The sequence below is a fragment of the Mytilus edulis genome, chromosome 8 (assembly GCF_963676685.1).
Source record: "Mytilus edulis chromosome 8, xbMytEdul2.2, whole genome shotgun sequence".
NCBI classification, from domain to species: Eukaryota; Metazoa; Mollusca; class Bivalvia; order Mytilida; family Mytilidae; genus Mytilus; species Mytilus edulis.
Window position 1 is genome coordinate 73,251,906 of NC_092351.1, and position 21,389 is coordinate 73,273,294.

The 21,389-nt window shown below is 31.7% G+C and overlaps 1 protein-coding gene across 1 annotated transcript; it reads left to right on the top strand.

Moving 5' to 3' along the window:
• The first annotated feature begins 872 nt into the window (after positions 1–872).
• LOC139484328 (uncharacterized) lies at positions 873–21,312 on the top strand. Its single transcript, XM_071268066.1, has 8 exons — positions 873–986; positions 3,561–3,662; positions 5,171–5,269; positions 6,823–6,921; positions 17,507–17,605; positions 19,861–19,959; positions 20,629–20,727; positions 21,154–21,312. Exons 1-8 carry the CDS (start codon positions 978–980, stop codon positions 21,310–21,312), a joined length of 765 nt encoding a protein of 254 aa, XP_071124167.1. The 5' UTR covers positions 873–977.
• Positions 21,313–21,389: the final 77 nt, after the last annotated feature.

The following is a 21,389-nucleotide window of genomic DNA, read 5'->3' on the forward strand; positions in this document are numbered from 1 at the left end:
GCCAAATTAAGTACAAAGTTGTAGAGAATTGAGGACTGCTATGCGGTCTGTTTGGACTGAATGATTTGGACATCTCTATCTATCTTTAACAATGTAATGTATCTATTAATTTGTTTTAAATTCCATTCTAATTATCTGAAATATTGTAAGACATCAATGTTTCTTTTTATATTGATTGTTCGTCCCTAATATTTTATTAACTGTGCATTTCCATTCAGATATCGCCGATCAAATTTATTCGTTCATAGTGTATTAATTTACGATATTTTATCGTGTGTTTTTCTATGTTGTGATGTTATGCTATTATTTCAGAAAAAGGGAGAAGGTTTGGATCCATTAAAACGTTTAATCCCGCTGCAAATGTTTGCACCTGTCCTACGTCAGGAATCTGATGTACAATGGTTGTCGTCTTTTTTATGTAATTTATACGTGTTTCTCGTTTCTCGTTTTTTTTATATAGATTAGACCGTTGGTTTTCTTGTTTGAATGGTTTTACACTAGTAATTTTGGGGCCCCTTATAGCTTGTTGTTCGGTGTGAGCCAAGGCTCCGTGTTGAAGGCCGTACATTGACCTATAATGGTTTCTTTTTTTAAATTGTTATTTGGATGGAGAGTTGTCTAATTGGCACTCTCACCACATCTTCTTATATCTATGTAACAGTCAGAAATATGGAAAAAACTGCATGAGAATGTAAAAAAGAACTACAACCTGACCTCCATTTAATTTTTATAACTATTTATCAGTAATTTCTGAAGCAACTTCTTTGAAGCGGGTGACAGCCTGTGTGACTGATAATCATCTAGGGCGGATTAACCTGATCCAGTGGTTACGTATGTTAATTCTTATGATTTTTTTATACTTGGTAAGAGTAATGATTATTTGACAGGGCGTGTCTGTACTCTATTGGGCAGTTCAGAATGGACATAAGAAAATAGTGTCTGAACTTCTTCACAACGGTTGTGATCCAAGCAGACTGATGGACTATGTTAGTATTATTTTATTTATTCGGCCTCGCTGATCATAGCTTTAATATCTACCAATTTGAATGAAATTAAAAGTGTCTAAAATCAATTAAATAGTATACCTACGAACATATCTAGCACACATTAGTTAGACATGTTCAACATTTTGATTATTTACAGATAAAAAAAAATAGATTTGAAATAGTCTACAATTTAAGAATGTATCAGTCTTAAATTATTATTTAAGGTTTACAAAACTGGTACTTTTCTACTGAATACAGTTGTCAAACACGACTGTTCTTCTAGATATATATGTTAACACACATCATGTAAGATCAGTTCTTACATCTCTGGATTATGTAAAAAAATAACCTCATTATGAATACCAGGATTGACATTTTATATTTGCGCCTGACACCATTTCGTCCACAAAAGACTCATCAGTGACGCTCGAATAAATGTTTTTTCAAAGGCCAAATAAAGTACAAAGTTGTAGAGAATTGAGGACTGTTATGCGGTCTGTTTGGACTGAATGATTTGGACATCTCTATATATCTTTAATAAAGTAATTTATCTATTGATTTGTTTTAAATTCCATTCTAATTATCTGAGATATTGTAAGACATTAATGTTTCTTTTTATATTGATTAAATATTGTTCGTTCTTTTATTGTTAGTATTCCAATGATTTGGTTTATTGGCTTTATGAGTTCTTGTTATTGGCGTTTATCATAATACGCATAATGATGATATACAAAATGTGTATTAGAAATGTAAACAACAGATTATATAATTTTACAATTTTCAATAGAATAAACGGATCACGTAGCAATCAAAATATCTTACCTGTAAAACACTACAAACTGCTCCTTGAACTGTATAATTGTTTTTAAAAAAATATTATTATTTTTTATAATAGTTACGGAAATAGTCGAAATACAATTTGGTCAAATTTCAATATTGCCTGCTAGAATTCACAATAACGGTTCAACATTTTCACAGTTCTTACATGTAACATATTCTCATAGATTCTATCCAGGAGTATATATCATAATGTCATTAACTGGCTGTTTCTGTAGTGGCTCTGTTATATAGATTTGAGATTATCTTTTTGGGCCCGAGACTCAAATAGTCAAGGACCAATAAAGCTGATTGAGAATCTTAAACAGAGCAAATACAGAAACAGCAAGTTCATAACACTTTTATGAAATGAATTTAGTTCTTCAATTAAACTAGACTTATCTCAAAGTAGAAGAAGGTACAGAAATTCATATCTGAACTTGTTTTTACAAATCAAGATGGATTTTTTTGTCAACATTTTCAGATGTAATTTTGATTATTCGCCCAAGTACTTAATTTTATGCTTTTACACTTCATTTTATCTAGCTAATATAAAGAAGCTGGGAAGAATAAATCAGACAGTTTAACTTTTCTTGCTCTAGAATCGTCTGTGTTCTGCTGATCGATTAAAGGAAATGAAATAGCAAAATAATCGGAAGTCGTACTCGAAAAGGCTGAGTTAGAAAACACTGAACATCATGTAATCTTGTTCATGATATTAAGTTCAGAATATAAATGTATCTAATGTATAACGAAACATCAAAAGGTAACTGATAAGCTACTTGTGGCGTAATAAATTTAAACCGGAAGTTAACGACCCGTATCAGCACATGGACTTATACGGGTGGCCGATATGGCTTTTTCCGTAATGGTCCCGTATTGGCCCTGTCCGAAAACCAATATGGACAACGTCACCAGTACTGCATATGCTGATTTATCCGTATAAGGGCTGAATTGCTTATATCATTTAAGAATAACACTATTTATCTTACCTCCTATACATTTCCAGGAATATGATTGGTTAAAAGCGTCCGCGTGCAAACCGTGTATATTTAATATTAGGTTAGTAGGGAGGCGGGGCTTATCTCATACACGGTTAGTAGTGGAGTTACGTCCCTTTATATTCCTATTAGGTAAGAAGGGGGCGGGGCTTATTTCATACACGGTTAGTAATGGTGTTATGTCCCTTTATAAAAAACATGACGGTACTGAGAAAAAATCTTAAAAGTTCCAACAGACGAAGAAATTGATGATTAAGATTGAAACAAACTCATAAAACACATTTAAACCTTACAAATCGGTATTGTTGGCATCTGTTTTGTAGGATCAATGGAAGTATTTTCTTAGTGCTAACAGTATTGAAGATTTGCTATTTTGAGAATCACTAGTCTTAATTTCACACGTAAAGATAGTCGGTAAGATAAATTCGTTACATAGTGTGCTAGTGACGTAATACGGTATATATGGGGTCAGTAAATATATACCGTATTAGGTCACTAGCACACTATGTAACTAATAATACATATATATATATACATGCTATGTAACAGACTATTCTTGCAGTGCTGAAGAGAATTTGTTTTTGTATTCAAACAATAAACTTCACATATTATATTATATTGTCTGTAGTCTTAATTTTGTTGCTCGAATTTGACCATCTTTTTTGTGGTATAATTTTGACATTCCTGCACATTTACCTCTGTATTTTGTATTTCAAATACTATTTATTTAAATATTTTGACAAAACTAATTTTGTAGGATAGAGCAGTCATTCTTAAGGCAGCTGAAAATGGACTAACAGAAATAGTTTCTGTACTGCTTGACAAAGATATAGACTTGATAAATCATGTTGACAAGGAAGTTAGTATTTACCTACACATTTATTAGTATTCTCCAACAAACTTCCATCTAAAACTGTACATTTACATTCATAATTAAGGAATGGACATTATTTTGGTATTTTTTTGTTATTATTGTTTAATACTGTAAATGTTAAATATCACAAGATGGAACAAAACATAATCATTTGAGAGTGTTGGTAATCCGTTTCTTTTTGGTCATGATATCGATTGCCTTTGAATAACCAGTAAACATGAATTGCGTAGATATAAGCTAAAGATCATCGTACAATAAACAAAACTCGTACAAACTCCGACATGATTACATGATAAACAATTGAGACAATAAAACCAATGGCATGATTTATGACAACACAATCAACCAACGCCAACTAATGAACTATAGAATCCGAATTAGGACAGGTATATTCATGAATAAGAAGAGAAATACGTATGTTTTTTTCCAACATTTAGCCGCCTCCACTTAGCTGAGACAATGGCAGAACAGCACAAAACAAGAACACAATTTGATTATTTTTCTCATTTTTTGTTTAGATGTTGGGCATATTCAAAGCGTATCCTATGTTATATGTAGATTGTGTTGTGTTGTTGTATTTTACTACCGTATTCATCTCGATAACACTTCATTTTATTCATACAGAGGAATATTCAAAAACAAAAATTCTGCCGCCGGTGGTTTGGCCCTGACTTATATATCGAAAATGTAAGTCAGAGGCTTTAACAATAAAAAAATTCAATATCAACCAAAAATATTTTCGTGGATAAAATCTTTCAAAAATGTTTACTTTATTCAAAAAGGTAAACCATCACATCCCTTTTAAATGGAAAACAGTCACATATATTACTATCAAAATTATGTTATCCCAATACAAAAGCTATCAAGTTTTATATATTACGTAAGACTCACAACTTTGTACTTGTTTGCCTTCATTACTATTTTGATCTGAGCGTCACAGATGAATCTTATGTAGACGAAACTCGAGTCTGGCGTATAAAGTTATAATCATGGTACCTTTGATAACTAATTAGACATAATTAGAAGTGGAATCGACCAAGTGTAAAAAATTACATAATAACAAGAAACTGGAAATCATTGATTCATGTCAGTTCTATTCAAAACAAAATAATTCGGATTGACTTAAATACCAAGGCAAGGTTACATTGATTGTTTATCCACTGAAACAACATAAAAAGAACAATTAAAACAATCCGCCTGGATATGCATCATAAACGCTATGTTGTGTACGGTGCACCCTGGCATATTTCAGGATGTTAACTTTTGTCTTTCACGTGCTGTCTCTTAATATCGTGTCGTTTACCCGTCATGCCACCAGAAAGTAAACGTGTCATCAAACAAATTAAATTATTTCATGAGAATTCTTCTGTGAATAATTGTCTGAGGATCCGTTAAGAATAATACACTTTTAATATCATGCTTAATTTTTTTTTTAGAAAAACATGTAATAAAAAAGGTTTAAATGTCAAATTGTATATTCGTTACCATTATAGGGCAATACACCATTACATATGTCTGCTGCGAATGGTCATAAGGAAGTAGTTTCTCTTTTACTTGATAACGCTGCAGATCTAAACATAACAAAAATAGACGTGAGTAATTAGAAAAGGAAATAGTGATGTATTATTTATTATCTTTCATAGTCCCTAATAATTATATGACCCAAACTACAAAATGTATATTGCATATTGCGGTTTTGACTTTAGAATTCTTAAAAATAATTATCATCAAATGTTTAAACGCTTTTACAACCTGAAGAGAATGATTAAAACAATTAGCATGGAGCTGTATACTAAACATGCTAAATGTTATCTTTTTATGAGACGGCATCTGGAGAATTTCGGCATTTTTACGATTTCTATGATGTGCTGCTTTTTAATTTCATGTCATTTGTAACATTATGCCGCCACTAGCACAACATTAAAACAAATAAACGCAACATTAGTATACCGCTATTCGAAATTCATAAACGGATTGAGAAAAAAACAAATCTGGGTTACAAACTAAAACTGAGGAAAACACATCAAATATAAGAGGAGTACTACTAAACATTAAAATGTAATACACACAGAAACGAACTCTTAAATAACAATATCCATATTCCTGACTTGGTACAGGACATTTTAAGAAACAAATAGTGGGTTGAACCTGGTTCTGTGGCTAGCAAAACCTCCCGCTTTTGTGGCAATGTTAATTATAACATTAAAAAGGACAACATTACATGATAGGACTCGATACAAATAAATGGGAGAACATATACGACAAGAAAACACACGAATAATAGTTAACAAAAGGTACCAGGTTTAAAATTCAATACGCAAGACACGCGTTTTGTCCACACAAGACTAACCAGTGACGCTCAGATGAAAAAAATCGGAAAGCCAAAACAAGTACAAAGTTTAAGAGCATTGAGGACCAAATTTTCCAAAACGTTGTTCCTAATACGGCTAAGGTTTTCTGCCTGGATTAAGAACATCCTTATTATTAAGAACAATTCATACTTTTTGCAAACAGTAAATATACCATCTGTGGGTAAACTCACAATCCTTGTTAATCGGGATTGGAGTCGAGTGCACCTTCTACGTGCGGGACCAGAACTCCATCTTCAGTGTTGAGAGTTTAATAATACAAAAGTTGAAATGCGTACACCACCTGGTCACCGCGGTTCCTTGGTGTATATCAATTAGTAGGTAGGCCACCAACTTAGCATTTTCCACGAATACTATATTACCGACTTGTGACTTTAGAAATTTGTAACATCAAATCATGAGTCCGAATAAAATGTATCTTGTGCAAAAGTGTCACCGAAAATTATTTTTTTCCCTATATTTTGGAAAGATCAATCCAAAACCAATATGTAAACTAGCAGAATAGAGGTGTCAGTACAATCTTAAGTTCTGTAAGGCATCGCATAGTTAACTTTGTGATATAAACTTTTGCCTTCCCTGTATTGATGTTAATTCTGATGTCAAACTGCAATAAAATGAACTTACCTTTCAATAAACTTAAGTGGTGTCAAAATAAAGACTGTCTTTGGATCCTGTAATAAAGATATATTTTCACAATTATGCATCAAACATTAAATTAAAATAAATTATCACCTAAATGTAATATTCTGAAAAATCAAATTATATCATCACTGCAGCGTTCTACTGCCTTACATTTGTCATCAAAGAATGGACACAAGGAAGTAGTTACTATACTTCTAGACCATGCGGCAGATCCAAACGTAAAAAATACAGACGTGAGTATTAAGTTGTGTCCTGCCATGTTCCTCAAGAATAATATATCTTATCCATGAAGGAGGCAAATGTAGTTTACTTTCATTTTCACTGCAACCTATGATATTAATCAGAAACTGAGTATTCAATCAAAACCTTTAATAGAAAAGAAGAAAATATGTATTGTCAAATTTAACAGTTGTATTTCACTTATTCTGTTGATTTTTTACATCGTTTGTTTTGTCATTTATAATGAATTTCAATTTTTTGAAACAGTTGTTTTCACTATTTCCAATTACTTATATCGTTTTATTTAGTTAAATTTTTGTGAACGTTCGCTTTTTGAAACTCGTGTCTTTTATTTTTTCCGTTCATTGCTATCGTTTGATTTTGTTAATTTTATGAACACCCATTTTTTAAATAGTTATGTTTTAGTAGTCCCGGTCATTGCTGTCGTTTGATTTTGTTAGATTCTATAGACTTCCCCCTTTTTTTTTCTTGTTGATTGATGTCGTTTGATTTTGTCAGTTTTTATGCAATTCTCCTTTTAAGCCCATTTTTTATTATTCGATAAACCTTCTTTTTTTCCTATGATAAGTTTTTCTTTAGTCATAAAAGTAAAATCACAAAAATACTGAACTCCGAGGAAAATTCAAACGGAAGAAATGATCATGCACTTGAACTTTTCTTACCGGATACTATGAAAACGTATTTTACCGATTATGTCTGTTTTGTTCACATATCGTTATTAAAATAATGGAATTGATGCGACTGTCATACAAGTGGTTTGACGCTATAAAACCAGTTTCAATCCACCATTTTCTACATTTGAAAATGCCTGTACCAAGTCAGGAATATGGCAGTTGTCCATTCGTTAGATGTGTTTTACCATTTGAATTTGCCATTTGATTAGAGACTTTCTGTTTTGAATTTTCCTCGGAGTTCAGTATTTTTGTGAAATTTCCAATTTGATCATAACTGTACAGGGCATGACATCACTACATTTGTCATCAAGCAATGGACACTTGGCAGTAGTTACTGTTCTACTTGACCATGATGCAGATTCAAACGCAAAAAAATACAAAATTGAGTAATAAATTAATGAGTTAATCAATGTTATGTTCACGAATAAAACTAGTCCCTTTATCTGAGGAAGACTTTTAATGTCCCTGTAATCTATGATATACACAAGAACTGAGTATTTCACATGTTTCATTATCAATTCTATAAAAAAAAATATATGTTAGAACCATCTTTCTGTGAACACAAAAACATTTTTAAATAAAACTGAACATTTTAAACATGTTACACAAAAAAGTGTAAAATATGAATAACAAAACTTGTGGTTATTTATTAAAGAGACAGCTTTACAACAATGAAAAAACTAAAAAAAAAACATATAAAGCATTTACACTATTTATCAGCATACAAATCGAGCGGTTTTGAATGTAACAGCCAGAAATATGAAAATAACTGTTCCTGATAATTTAAAAAAAAATAGTTAGATAATTTTCAAAGGTACCAGGGTTATAATTGAGTACGCCAGACGCGCATTTCGTCTACAAAAGACTCATCAGTGACAACCTGACCGCTATTTAATTTTATTATTATTTATAAAACGAAAATCTATCATCAGAAAGCAAATTAAATTAATTTCTGAAGCAACTACTTTGAAGCGGGGTGACTGATAAACATCTAGGGCGGATAAACCTGACGTATGATGATTCATATCATTTTTTATACTTAAGTAAGCATCAATGATTTTTTGCTTGGGATCATCTCTGAATAACACCGGATAAAAGTTATAACTAAACCACTGTACTTAAACAGCTGTGGGTAACTTACCCAAGGTTAAAGACTAATCTTCTATAGAATAACAATACCATGAATGCATCAATTAAACCACTGAATTGTAAAGTTGTATTAATCGTTTAGGGAAACTCATAACTTAACAGTTGGTTACATTCTACAAATTAAACGATCACAGCACGATTTGAAAAAAAAACACATAGGCTGTCCGTAACTTTTTTCATTGAACCAATATGGATGTCCGTAACGTTCAAAGGATCGACATACGTCGCTGTAATGTTTAAACTTATGATATAGATTGCATCGAATACATAATCAGAAATGAAGTAGATTTCTAGAACTAGTATGATATAATTCATTGTATCGATGGAAGACAAAATTGGGAATATGAAAAAAGTAACAATACATCCGTAAAACTCGGGTCTGATTTTGTGTAACGTCGGAGTACCCAAATCGCCCAGTTCGGAGGGTGGTTTCCGAACATTGCAGCTTAACTGTTGAAACATAATTGTTGATTTTTATTTTTGAACAAGTAGACTACACAATTATTTTTTTCACACATACATGTGGCGTGTATACACTTACTGATTGTCTGCCAGTAATGACAAGGGTAGCATGAATCCGGGATGTTGGAGGGGAACCAAAATTGCCCAGGCAGTGGATAGACTATGCGAGACTTCAGTGCACAAACTTCTTTCTGTCTTTTAAACTCTTTTCTCTTATCCCCACAAAAACAAAAATTTCATCAGCATTGACAGTAAAATAAAAGAGATTGGCAATCTGGGCACACTGGGACGTTGTACACGATATTGCGCCCAACGTTAGCTACTGTATATTTTATGAGTCCCTTGTATCTTGATTATTTTGACGCATATTGTTATATTGTATCAAAAATCACATGACAATTATCAAAGGTTCAGCCAAAAACGAGTATATTTAAAAGACATTTCATTTCCATCTATTAAAACAAAATCACTTAATTGTTAAGTCAATTACTGACATAATACGATTCTATTACAATTGTGTGGCCTGTTGCATTCCATGCTCGAACTTTAACGATTTGCAGTAAATGGGAAAACTTGAGGAAAGGACACATTCTAAAAATGGATAAACCTAGTTTTACAGCTAGCTGCTTATTTCACTTGTATGCAAGTTGTGTTAAATTTTATTAAATTGAACAAATCTAAAAGAGGGACGAAAGATACCAAAGGGACAGTCAAACTCATAAATCTAAAACAAACTGACAACGCCATGGCTAAAAATGAAAAAGACAAACAGAAAAACAATAGTACACATGACACAACATAGAAAACTAAAGAATAAACAACACGAACCCCACCAAAAACTAGGGGTGATCTCAGGTGCTCCGGAAGGGTAAGCAGATCCTGCTCCACATGCGGCACCCGTCGTGTTGCTTATGTGATTACAAATCCGGTAAATAGTCTAATTCGGTAGGTCAAATTCATGAAAGGGAAGGGGATTGTAGTTACGACGTGAGGAACATATCCGATATCATTTGTGAAATGGTTATTCCATAACGGTCAACCAACTCGTGATGGCGTCCGTAAAATTTACGAAGGGATGATTTCAACTTCACCATTTGGAACTCTTGATTTAATAGCTTCCTTGTGAGCAGTAACCCTCTATCAAGAAAATCATGATAGGAAATGCAAGCACGGGAATATCGTATCAATTGAGAGATATATACCCCGTATGCAGGTGCTGCTGGAATGTTGCTACTTAGAAATGGAAAGTTCACAATTGGAAAGCTGAAATCATCTCTTTTGTCGTAAAGTTTTGTCTTCAACCGACCCTCATTGTCAATTTCTAGATGTAAGTCAAGATATGAAGCTGACTTAACTGTATCTGTAGTATCCTTTATCTCCAATTCGATGGGATAGATGCGTTCCACATAGTCACCAAATTTTGAATTGTTTAGTGAAAGAACGTCATCTATATAGCGGAAAGTAGAGTTAAAGGATATTGCTAACTTCTTATCTTTCTTCCTAAGAAGATCCTGCATGAAGTCAGCCTCATAATAATAAAGAAACAAGTCAGCAAGTAGAGGGGCACAGTTTGTTCCCATTGGTATGCCGACAGTCTGTTGAAAAACACGTCCTCCGAACGTAACAAATATATTGTCAATCAAGAAATCAAGCATCTTGATAATATCGGTTTCAGAGAATTTTTTGTTTGAATCAGAGTGATTCTTTACAAAGTAGGATTTATCCCTCCCTAAGACAAGATACTTGTATCTACGTTGGCCATTCTTTTTTATGAAGCAAAGTAATACCAACTCTTTAAATTTGTCTTTAAGTTTGGAATGTGGAATACTTGTGTAAAGAGTAGAGAAGTCAAATGTTTTAATACTGTTACAAGATGAAAGAGAGTTAGATTGTATGTACTCTAAAAGATCTTTGGAATTTTTAAGTATCCACATCTGATTCACGCCACCTCTAGAATAGGCAGTTTCACAATAACTTTGAAGCCCGTCTTTGATTGCTGATAAAATGGATGTTAATAATTTAGAAAGAGGTTTTGTGGAGCACTTGGAAGACCCAGCAATAAAAGACACAATAGGTAAAAGTCAGTGACAATGAAGGGAATAGAGCAGTCAGAATAGTTTAACAATTAGAAATAGTATGTGAAAATATAAATCACTAAGACAACAGGGTCTTTTAATAGTATAACCATCTCTGATAAAATACAAAGAGAAAACAAATAAACATACAAGGAAACATATTCAAAAAAACATAACACTATAACCAACTGATGGCATGTATAAATACCGAGTAGCGTCAAAGAGTATTCATCAAATAAACTCATCATATATATGTACCAGGACTAAATTTTGTATATACGCCAGACGCGCGTTTCGTCTACAAAAGACTCATCAGTGACGCTCGAATCTAAAAAAGTCAAAAAGGCCAAAAAATTAAAGAGTATGACAAAGCCATGGTCCGAAGCGAAAAATGTCGATAAGACACACATTAGTTAATAAAAGTTCAAACCATAACTTGGATCGAATACAAACCCCACATAAAACTTCCGTTGTGTAAGTATGATGCGTTAATAAAGTCACATTTGGTTGTGAATGAGCAGTATAAACGGCCGTGTAGGTTACACATAAGGGGTTTTATGATGTTAATTGTCCTTTAATTGTTGAAATTATAACTCTTAAAATTTTAAATTAAAAGTTACCCACATCTGAAAATAAAGTTACGGACAGTCTGTTTAGTTTCGATCAAAACGTTACGGATGTCTTATGATTTTTTTCTAAAATTGGCCTTGCATTTTAGTGAACTCTAAATTACAAACTTATGATAATTGTTAGTGATCTCTTTATTCAAGAATCCTTTAAATATTTACATTATGCATGAAAAACGTCACAAAGGGTAGATTTTGTAAGAATTAAATATCAACGAGATAAGAGTCCGCCATCTTGGGCTGTGGGTAACTTATATATTCTTTATTCCAAAAGCAATACTACTTATAGGTATCAAGTACAATAAATATTACATTAAATATAATAAGCAACAAATATTACAATACGGTAATTCATTAATATGCCATTTATACAATTGAAAACAAATGCAGGAGCATGATATTAATTAGCATTATTTAACAATCTTAGTTAAAGTATGATATACACATTCAACGATTTCGAATTTTTTCGGCAATACATAAATACTTTCCAAAATTATTAAGTTCTTTTATATTACGAACAGATAACAATTGTATAAGTTTAAATACTGATGGATTTCTCCAATAATAAGGTTTGATATACTTCATACGAATATCTTTGTATCCAATACATTCCAAAATAAAATGATATTCATCTTCAACAGAATCACAGTTGCACACATTACATATTCTATCGTTTCTGTTTATATTGAAAAACCTTCCAGTTTCAATGTTCAAATTATGTGCATGTATACGATACTTGCTTATTAATGATTTATATCTAAAATTAACAGGTCTACTCAGATAAAACTGCAAACCATGACTGTCATATATGTAGTTGTAAAACAGACATTTAGAAGACTCCTCAAAAAATGACATTGCTTCAGATATAAACCTATCAGTAACACGCTGTTTGAAATCAGCTATAAAAACATCTACATTTAAAACATTTTGTGTCAACCAGACATGATTTAAGCCATAATTACATAATAAATCTCGTATTTTACTTGACCAATTCAATTTATTTTTACTTTTTACATTGCTAGCCTCCAGCATTTCTGCATAACAATTTTTCAGAATACAATTGTCAGTGTTTAACAATTTACACCAATACTTCATCATTTTACAGTATCTTTGTACATACATAGGGACTCTACCTAGTTCAAAATACACCATGTAATTTGTAGTACTCTTCTTAACTTTCAAAATCCTCTTTAAAAAATATAAGTGAAGAGTTTCAATATCAATTGCTTTATGATATCCCCAAACTTCGCTACCATAATTCACTATGCTTGACACATATGTATCAAACAAAGACAGTAGTGTTTCTGTATTAAAAAAGTCTTCTTGAATTTTACTGAATAAACTAAAAACAGCTTTTTTACCTTGATTTGACAACCTTTTCTGAGTATTCGTAAAAATACCATTATAATTTAACAGAATACCTAGATCTACAAATTCATCACATAACTCAATATTCTCTCCATTAATGAACCATTTTTCTTCTGGTTTGATAGCACCTCTGTTTCTAAATACAACAATCTTAGTTTTTAACATATTTATATGTAAATTATACCCTTCAGAACATATTTGTACAACATCTATCATTTTTTGAAGATCGTTTATATTTTCGCTGAAAATAACAGTATCGTCAGCATACATTAATAAGTAAAGATTGAGCATTCTCATGTCATATGATTGACAACCCTGTTTTATTAACTCTATTTCAATATCATTGACATACATAGCATATAAAAAAGGCGACAAGGATTCCCCTTGCATTAGACGCATATCACAGTTAAAGAACTCAGAAAAATTTCCCTCATGTTTAACACATGATTTCAAGTTAGAATACATTGATTTTATTAAATGTAACAATTTTCCGGTTATACCACATTTAGCTAATTTCATCCATAGTTTAAAATGCTTAACACTGTCAAAAGCTTTTTTATAATCAATAAAACAACAATATAACCTTTTTCCGTTTCTCAAAGATTTTGATATGATGGAATGAAGAGCAAATATGGCATCATGGGTTCCGTGGCCAGGTCTGAATCCGAACTGTGCGTCTGTGATGATACTGTGTTCCTCGCTCCATTTCAACAGTCTCGTATTGATAGTAGCTGTAAAAAGTTTTCCTATATGAGACACTAATGATATACCTCGGTAATTTCAGGTTCATTAACCGGACCTTTTTTAAATAACGGCACTATAATACTTTTCACCCAAAGTTCTGGGAAGAATCCAGTACATAAAATTACATTAAAGAGTTTACACAATAAAGGTAATAAAACTGGCTTGCTTTCAATTATATATTCGTTCACAATATTGTCCACTCCTTGAGATTTATTCTTGTTTAATTTTCTAACATTGTCTTCAAGTTCCTTTTCTGTGAAATTTCTGTCTAATTCTTCGAAAATAGACACGTCATCTCCTTCTATCTGATCCTCAGCACTTGCATCATTGTCATCTTTAGACATCAGATTTTTAAGTGATCAAAAAACTGTTCTATTGAAATGTTACTTGAAAAAGTTTTTTTTCGGTTTTTAAATTTTCGGTAAAAACGTTTCGGATTCGATTTTCTCATGGCGTTAAACATGTTTCCTTGTTTGTTTTTATAATTTCGTTTAAGTTTGTTCTCCGTAACTTTATATTTTTGTTTATCTAAGTTCAGTTTTAGTCTATTTTCCTCGGAATGATTTCGGTTAAACTGCATAAGTGCATGTTTATAGTTCTTATATAGTAATTTGCAATCGTCTGTTATCCATGGTTTGTCTGGTTTAAATTTCGAATGTGTATTCGGTTTACGACCAGTGCAATTATCACAGCGTATTGTTCGTTCTACTTCTTTATGTGTATATTTCTCAAATATATTTGTCAAAATAGCATTCATTTCATTCACAGTATTATTAATAGCATCGGCGTCTTCTGTAATAATTTTGTGCAGTTCTTCGAATTTCTGTGCATTATGTATTAGATCTTCTCTGACTTCATCCCTAAACTCTTCATTCCATCGTATCGTATTATATTTTATCTTTTTACATGTACATACAGTTTTCTGGCATAAACCTTTTAATTTAATATCTACAAATAATGGAGCATGACATGAAAAAGTTGTAAAATTTCCTACAATAAAACTATTAACAATTGAAAATGAGTTACAAGATAACAACATGTAATCTATGACACTACAACCATTTTTATTTTGAAATGTAAACTGTTTACTTGAGTCACCGAAACGTCCATTGCATATCCTAAGACCCGCAGATTTACACAAATCTAATATGCGTTTACCAAAAGAGTTCGGTGTTTTTAAATCTTCAGTCAATCTATCAACTAACGGTACATCCGCATTATAGTCAATTAAATTGTCAACTTTATCCAGTAATTCTTTGTTTAACCCGTCTTGTAAAATATAGTCTGGTTCGTTACCCACTCGACCGTTTAAATTACCAATAACGGCAATGTTCCCTAATTTTGAATAAATTTCAATTTGTTGTTGTAAAACATCAAAAACGTCAATATCATACTTTCTATAATAAACATTTTTATCGGGTGGTATGTATATAGCACAAATAAAGAAATTTTCATTATCGAACATTAATTTTTTATTAATTTTTATCCATATCATACAATCAATACAACAATCGATAATTTCTAAATAAGACTTTAACCATTTCTTATAGAACACTATTACGCCACCCCCGTAACACTTTTCTCTAGATAAATACTTCTTTTCATATCCAATTACATCGAATTCCTTAGGGCATTTGACCCAACACTCATTAAAACATATAACATCGTATTCACACAACATATTTACAAATTCCTCGTCTGCTAATTTACGTAGTAAGCCCTTTGAAATATTCCACGAGCATATTTTTAAATTTTTCGAAACTGATTTTTCACTAATATCATCCTCCTCGGATTCCTATTTCTCCCATAATTTACCATCGAAATACAATTTATCGTCAACTAAGTAAGCTGATAGTTTTTCTTGTCTTTTCTGAAACATCACAGGTAGCAGTTTTTTTCTTTTCTCCAAAATTTCAAGCGGATATTGCTGACTTATTCCGAAACCGGAACCCTTCAAACGTTTTGACATTTTTCGTACCATTTCACGATCTGAAAAGTTCTTAAATTTTACGACTATTGGTCGCGGTCTAACTGACTCTTTTTTAAACTTTCCTAAACGGAACGCACTTTCAATCTTTATTGCTGTTTTTGCATGTTCAATTTTAAGTGTATTCTCACAAAAATCCAGTATGGTATCAATGCAGTTTTCATTGTCTTTGTTGGTTTGATGTCCTAAATGTCTATTTTCTATTATACCCGTTACACCCCCCGTTGCACCCGTTACACCCCCGTTGCTTCGTCCACTTTGTTTCCGTCGGTTAAGTTAATATAAACATAATATAAAAATGAGCGGTTTTGAACGTTACAGCCAGAAATATGAAAAAAATGTGCTTGAGAATATAAAAAAAAAGAATTAGAACCTAACCTCCATTTAATTTTATTATCATTTATAAATGGAAACCTACTATGAGAAAGCTAAATTAAATTAATTTCTAAAGCAACTAATAAAATTGAGAACGGAAATGGGGAATGTGTCAAAGAGACAACAACCCGATCATAGCGCAGACAACAGCAGAAGGTCACCAACAGGTTTTCAATGCAGCGAAAAATTCCCGCACCCGGAGGCGTCCTTCAGCTGGCCCCTAAACAAATATATATACTAGTTCAGTGACAATGAACGCCATACTAAACTCCATATTGTACACAAGAAACTGAAATCAAAAATATACAAGACTATAACAAAGGCCAGAGGCTCCTGACTCGGGACAGGCGCAAACATGCGGCGGGGTTAAACATGTTCATGAGATATCAACCCTCCCCTATACCTCTAGTCAATGCAGAAAAGTAACCGCATAACAATACGCATATTAAAATTCAGTTCAAGAGAAGTCAGAGTTTGATGTCAGAAGTTGTAACCAAAGAAAATAAACAAAATGACCATAATACATACATATCAACAGACTACTAGCAGTAAACTGATCTGCCAACTCCAGACTTCAATTTAACTGATTGAAAGATTATGTCTTCATCATATGAATATCAGGCACAATCCTTCCCGTTAGTTTGAATAAATTAATTTCTGAAGCAACTTTAAACAGCCTGTATGACTGATAATAATATAGGGGCGAACTTAATCCAGTGGTTACGTATGATAATTCATACACATTTTTCATACTTAAGTAAGGATTAAAGATTTTTGGTTTGGGAGCACCCTTGAATCAAACTGAATAAAAGTTTTAATTAAACGTTTAAATGATTCTACAACCCGAACCAAAATATTTATCAATTAGCATGAATGAAATTAAATCTCTTTTGAAAATCAAAAAAAGATAGAGTTCGTTTTTTTTTTTTTATTTCCTAACACACTTTTTTTTTTATATTGTTTTCAATTGCTCAACAAATTAAATAAAATAAATACAGTCACAGATGTAAAACGTTTTCGTCGTATACGGTAAGAGAATAAAAAGTGCATGACAATGATTTAAAAATATCACTTAAGTTAATTGATTCGAAATATCAAATTGTATCATTGCTGCACAGGGCGTGACAGCACTACATTTCGCATCAGACAAGGGTCACAAAGAAGTTGTTACTGTTCTCCTTGAGAAGGCAGCAGATCCCAATGCAAAAGATGCAGACGTGAGTATTAAATTAATGAGTTAATTCATGTTATGTTTATAGAGAAAATTAGTCCTTACACCTAAGACTTCACATTCCCTGTAATCTATGATATAAATCAAAACTGAGTATTTCACATGTTTCATTGAAATATCTTACAAAACAGTAGTATAAATGTATAGATATTCTTTCTGTGAACACGAAAACATTTTGAAATAAAACTGAACATTTTAAACATGTTAGACATAAATATGTAAAATATGAATAACAAAACGTGTGGTTATTTATTAATGAGACAGATTTACAACAATGAAACAAACACAAAAACAACCATATAATGCATTTACAGTATTTATAAGCATACAAATCGAGCGGCTTTGAATGATACAGCATACAATATGAAAAACTATGCCTGAGAATGTAAAAAAAAGAGTTAGAACCTGACCTCCATTTAATTTTATTATCATTTATAAATGGAAACCTACTATAAGAAAACAAAATTAAATTAATTTCTGAAGCAACTAGTTTTCAGCGGGTGACAGCCTGTGTAACTGAGAATCATCAAGGGCGGATTAACCTGATCCAGTTGTTACGCATGATAATTCATATAATTATTTGTATACTTAAGTAAGGATTAATGATTTTTGGCTTTTCAATGTAATTACACTTGTGCATTACCTATACATTTCGACATCAACAACAAGATCAGTAGATAACTAAAGAAAACTTAAATACTCACCGTATATTATTATCACATAAGTTAAATCCTGTGGATAATAATAATAATAATTAGACGAAACACATCAAAACGATACCATGAAAACGCACATGTGAAAAACAACACTATGCCAAATAGTAATGAAAACAGGGATCATATTGATTCTGGAAAAATAAGTACTATTAAAAAAATATTAAAAAAGAAAAAAAGAAAAAAATATGTAAGTGTAGTTACAAGAATTTATCAAATTTATTTTGTGAAATAAATTATGTTATGAATACTAATATTATGAAGAAATAATATCTTCCAAATAGTGCTTCCCTTAACTATTAGGTAATCTAACATAAGGGATACTAAGTTAAACTTAGTAAATTGTTACAGCAAATATGCAATAAAGATATTTTTACATTGGACAAAAAAAAATACGGTCACAGATGTAAAACGTTTTCGTCGTAAACGGTAAGTGAATAACAAGTGTATGACAATGATTTAAAGATATCACTAAAGTAAAATGAATCAAAATATCAAATTGTATCTTTGTTGCACAGAGCTGTACATCACTACATTTGGACACATGGAAGTAGTTACTATTCTCCTTAACCATGATGCAAATTCAAAAAAGAATCAACTTTGAATAAAACTGGATATACAAATGTATAAAAAAAATTCGCTAGTTTTGTAAGGAGTCCCATACAGAACTTAACGGTTTTCATTATTGCCTTATATTGATGTATAAAGTCATGAGGTTTTTTTAATGTCAAAGTGCAATTAAAATGAACTTGCTATCCGACAAACTTCCGGGATGAAAATATCTAGACTGATACAATAGAAATGTCAACGTTAAAACCTTGGAAAATAAATTAGAGAAAACCGTGCTTACAAAATGATATAACACTTAAAAATACAAGAACCGAAAATATGAACCAAATCCAAATATTCATTTATTAAAACTTTCGGCACCATTGACTTTCAGAAGAAAAGATTCGAGCAACCAAAAGGTTAGACAAACTGTCATATACGCTTATATGAGGTTAACTAGCTTTTCGACGAAATATCATGAAAACAAATCAACGAGTTTGTCACCATACAATAGTTATCAAATTGTGATAATTGAAATAAATTAAGTTGGACACAATTAGTTTTATAAACATGATAAAGACCCGAATAATTAAAATATTTTTAGGGCTGTGTCAATCTGAAGCTTTAAAACAGAGGTTTCTAGTTTGTTTTTGGTTCATTTTTGAAGCAACATGTATAATATAATCAATGCTCTCTGGTTGGTTTCAACTATAACATTAGAACAAACTAGGTTTAAGACATAACAAAAATCATTAAAGCAATAAGAGGGAAACGCTAGTTCAAAATCACATTTAAAAGACGTCAAAGATAGCTAAGCCATTTGAGGAATAAATAAAGAATATCACATGAATAAAAACGATCACGGATGTAATTCGTTTTCATAGTATCCAATGAGAGAAGTGCAAGTGCATGATTATGATTTAAAATTAATACTAAAGTTAAATGAGTTGAAATATCAAATTGTATCATTATTGCACAGGGCGAGACAGCACTACATTGGGCATCTTTGAAAGGACACATTGAAGTAGTTACTATTCTCCTTGACCATGATGCAGATCCAAACGAAAAAAATACAAAAGTGAGTAATAAGTTAATGAGGTTATGTCGTGTCATGTTCCTCAAGAAAATTCATATCAAGGAGGCAATTGTAGTTTACTTTCTTTTTCACTGTAATCTTTGATATATATAAAACCTGAGTATTCCATTTAGACTTTTAATAAATTTATAAGAAGTTTAAATGTATGATCCCAATTATTAAAAGCAGTTGTTTTTCCCTTCATCGTTTATTTATATTGTTTGATTTTATCAGTTTTAATGGACTTTCCCTTGTTAGAACAGTTGTTTTTGCACTTGCTTCGTTTATTTCTTTCCGTGTCATTTGTCAGATTTTATGGACTCTCCCTTTTGAAAAAAAATGAGTTTTCACGTGTTCCATTGATTGGTGTGTTTTTATTTTGTCAGTTTTTTATGTAATTTTGTTCTTTGTTAAATTGCAAAATGGAAAATATACAGACGTGATTAATAAGTTTATTAGGATATGTCGTGCTATATTCCTCCAAAACACTATATCTTATCCGAGCAGAATACAGTTGTAGTTTACTTTCATTTTCCTTGTAATTTATAATATCAATTAGAAACTGAGAATAAATTATCAATGAATTCGTTAACATGATTTATTATTTATCATTGAAACCACTTAAGTTGGCCTCAATCTATTACATAAAGAATCAACTTAAAATGTTTTTAGGGCTGGTTATCACTTCATTGCGCAGCTTCCAGTGGATACATAGACGTTGTAAGTGAATTACTCCGTAGAGGAACAGATGCAAATGCAGAAATAACTGACGTAAGTGTCAATCTGAAGCTTGCAAATATAGATTACTACTTTTTTGTCCTTTTTCAAAGCAACATGCATAATGATAATAATGCCCTCTGCTTGGTTTCGAATAATACTCTAGAACAAACAAGGTTTAAAACATAACAATTATGGTTAAAACGTCAATAGGGAGCCACTAGTGAAAGATCACATTAAAAAGACGCCAAAGGTAGAGTTTCACTTTGTTTTTATTTCTTCGCGCATGTTTAAGTATGATAGTTTGACAATTACTTAGCCATTTAAGGAATATATTTAAAAAATCACTTGAATAAATACAATCACAGATGTAATATGGTTTCATAGTATCCGGTAAGAGAAGTACAAGTGCATGATCATGATTTAAATTAATACAAAAGTTAAATGTACTGCAATATCAATGGTAACATTACTCCACAGGGCATGACAGCACTACATCTGGCATCAAGCACTGGACACAAGGAAGTAGGAACTATTCTCCTTGATCATTTTGCAGATCCAAACGCAATTGTGAGTAATAAGTTAATACGGTTATGTCGTGTCATCTTCCTCCGAAAAAACTATAAATATCATCCATGAATGATGCAAATGTAGTATACTTTTATTTTAACTGTAATCCATGATATGTATACGTAACTTAGTATTCCATTAAATAC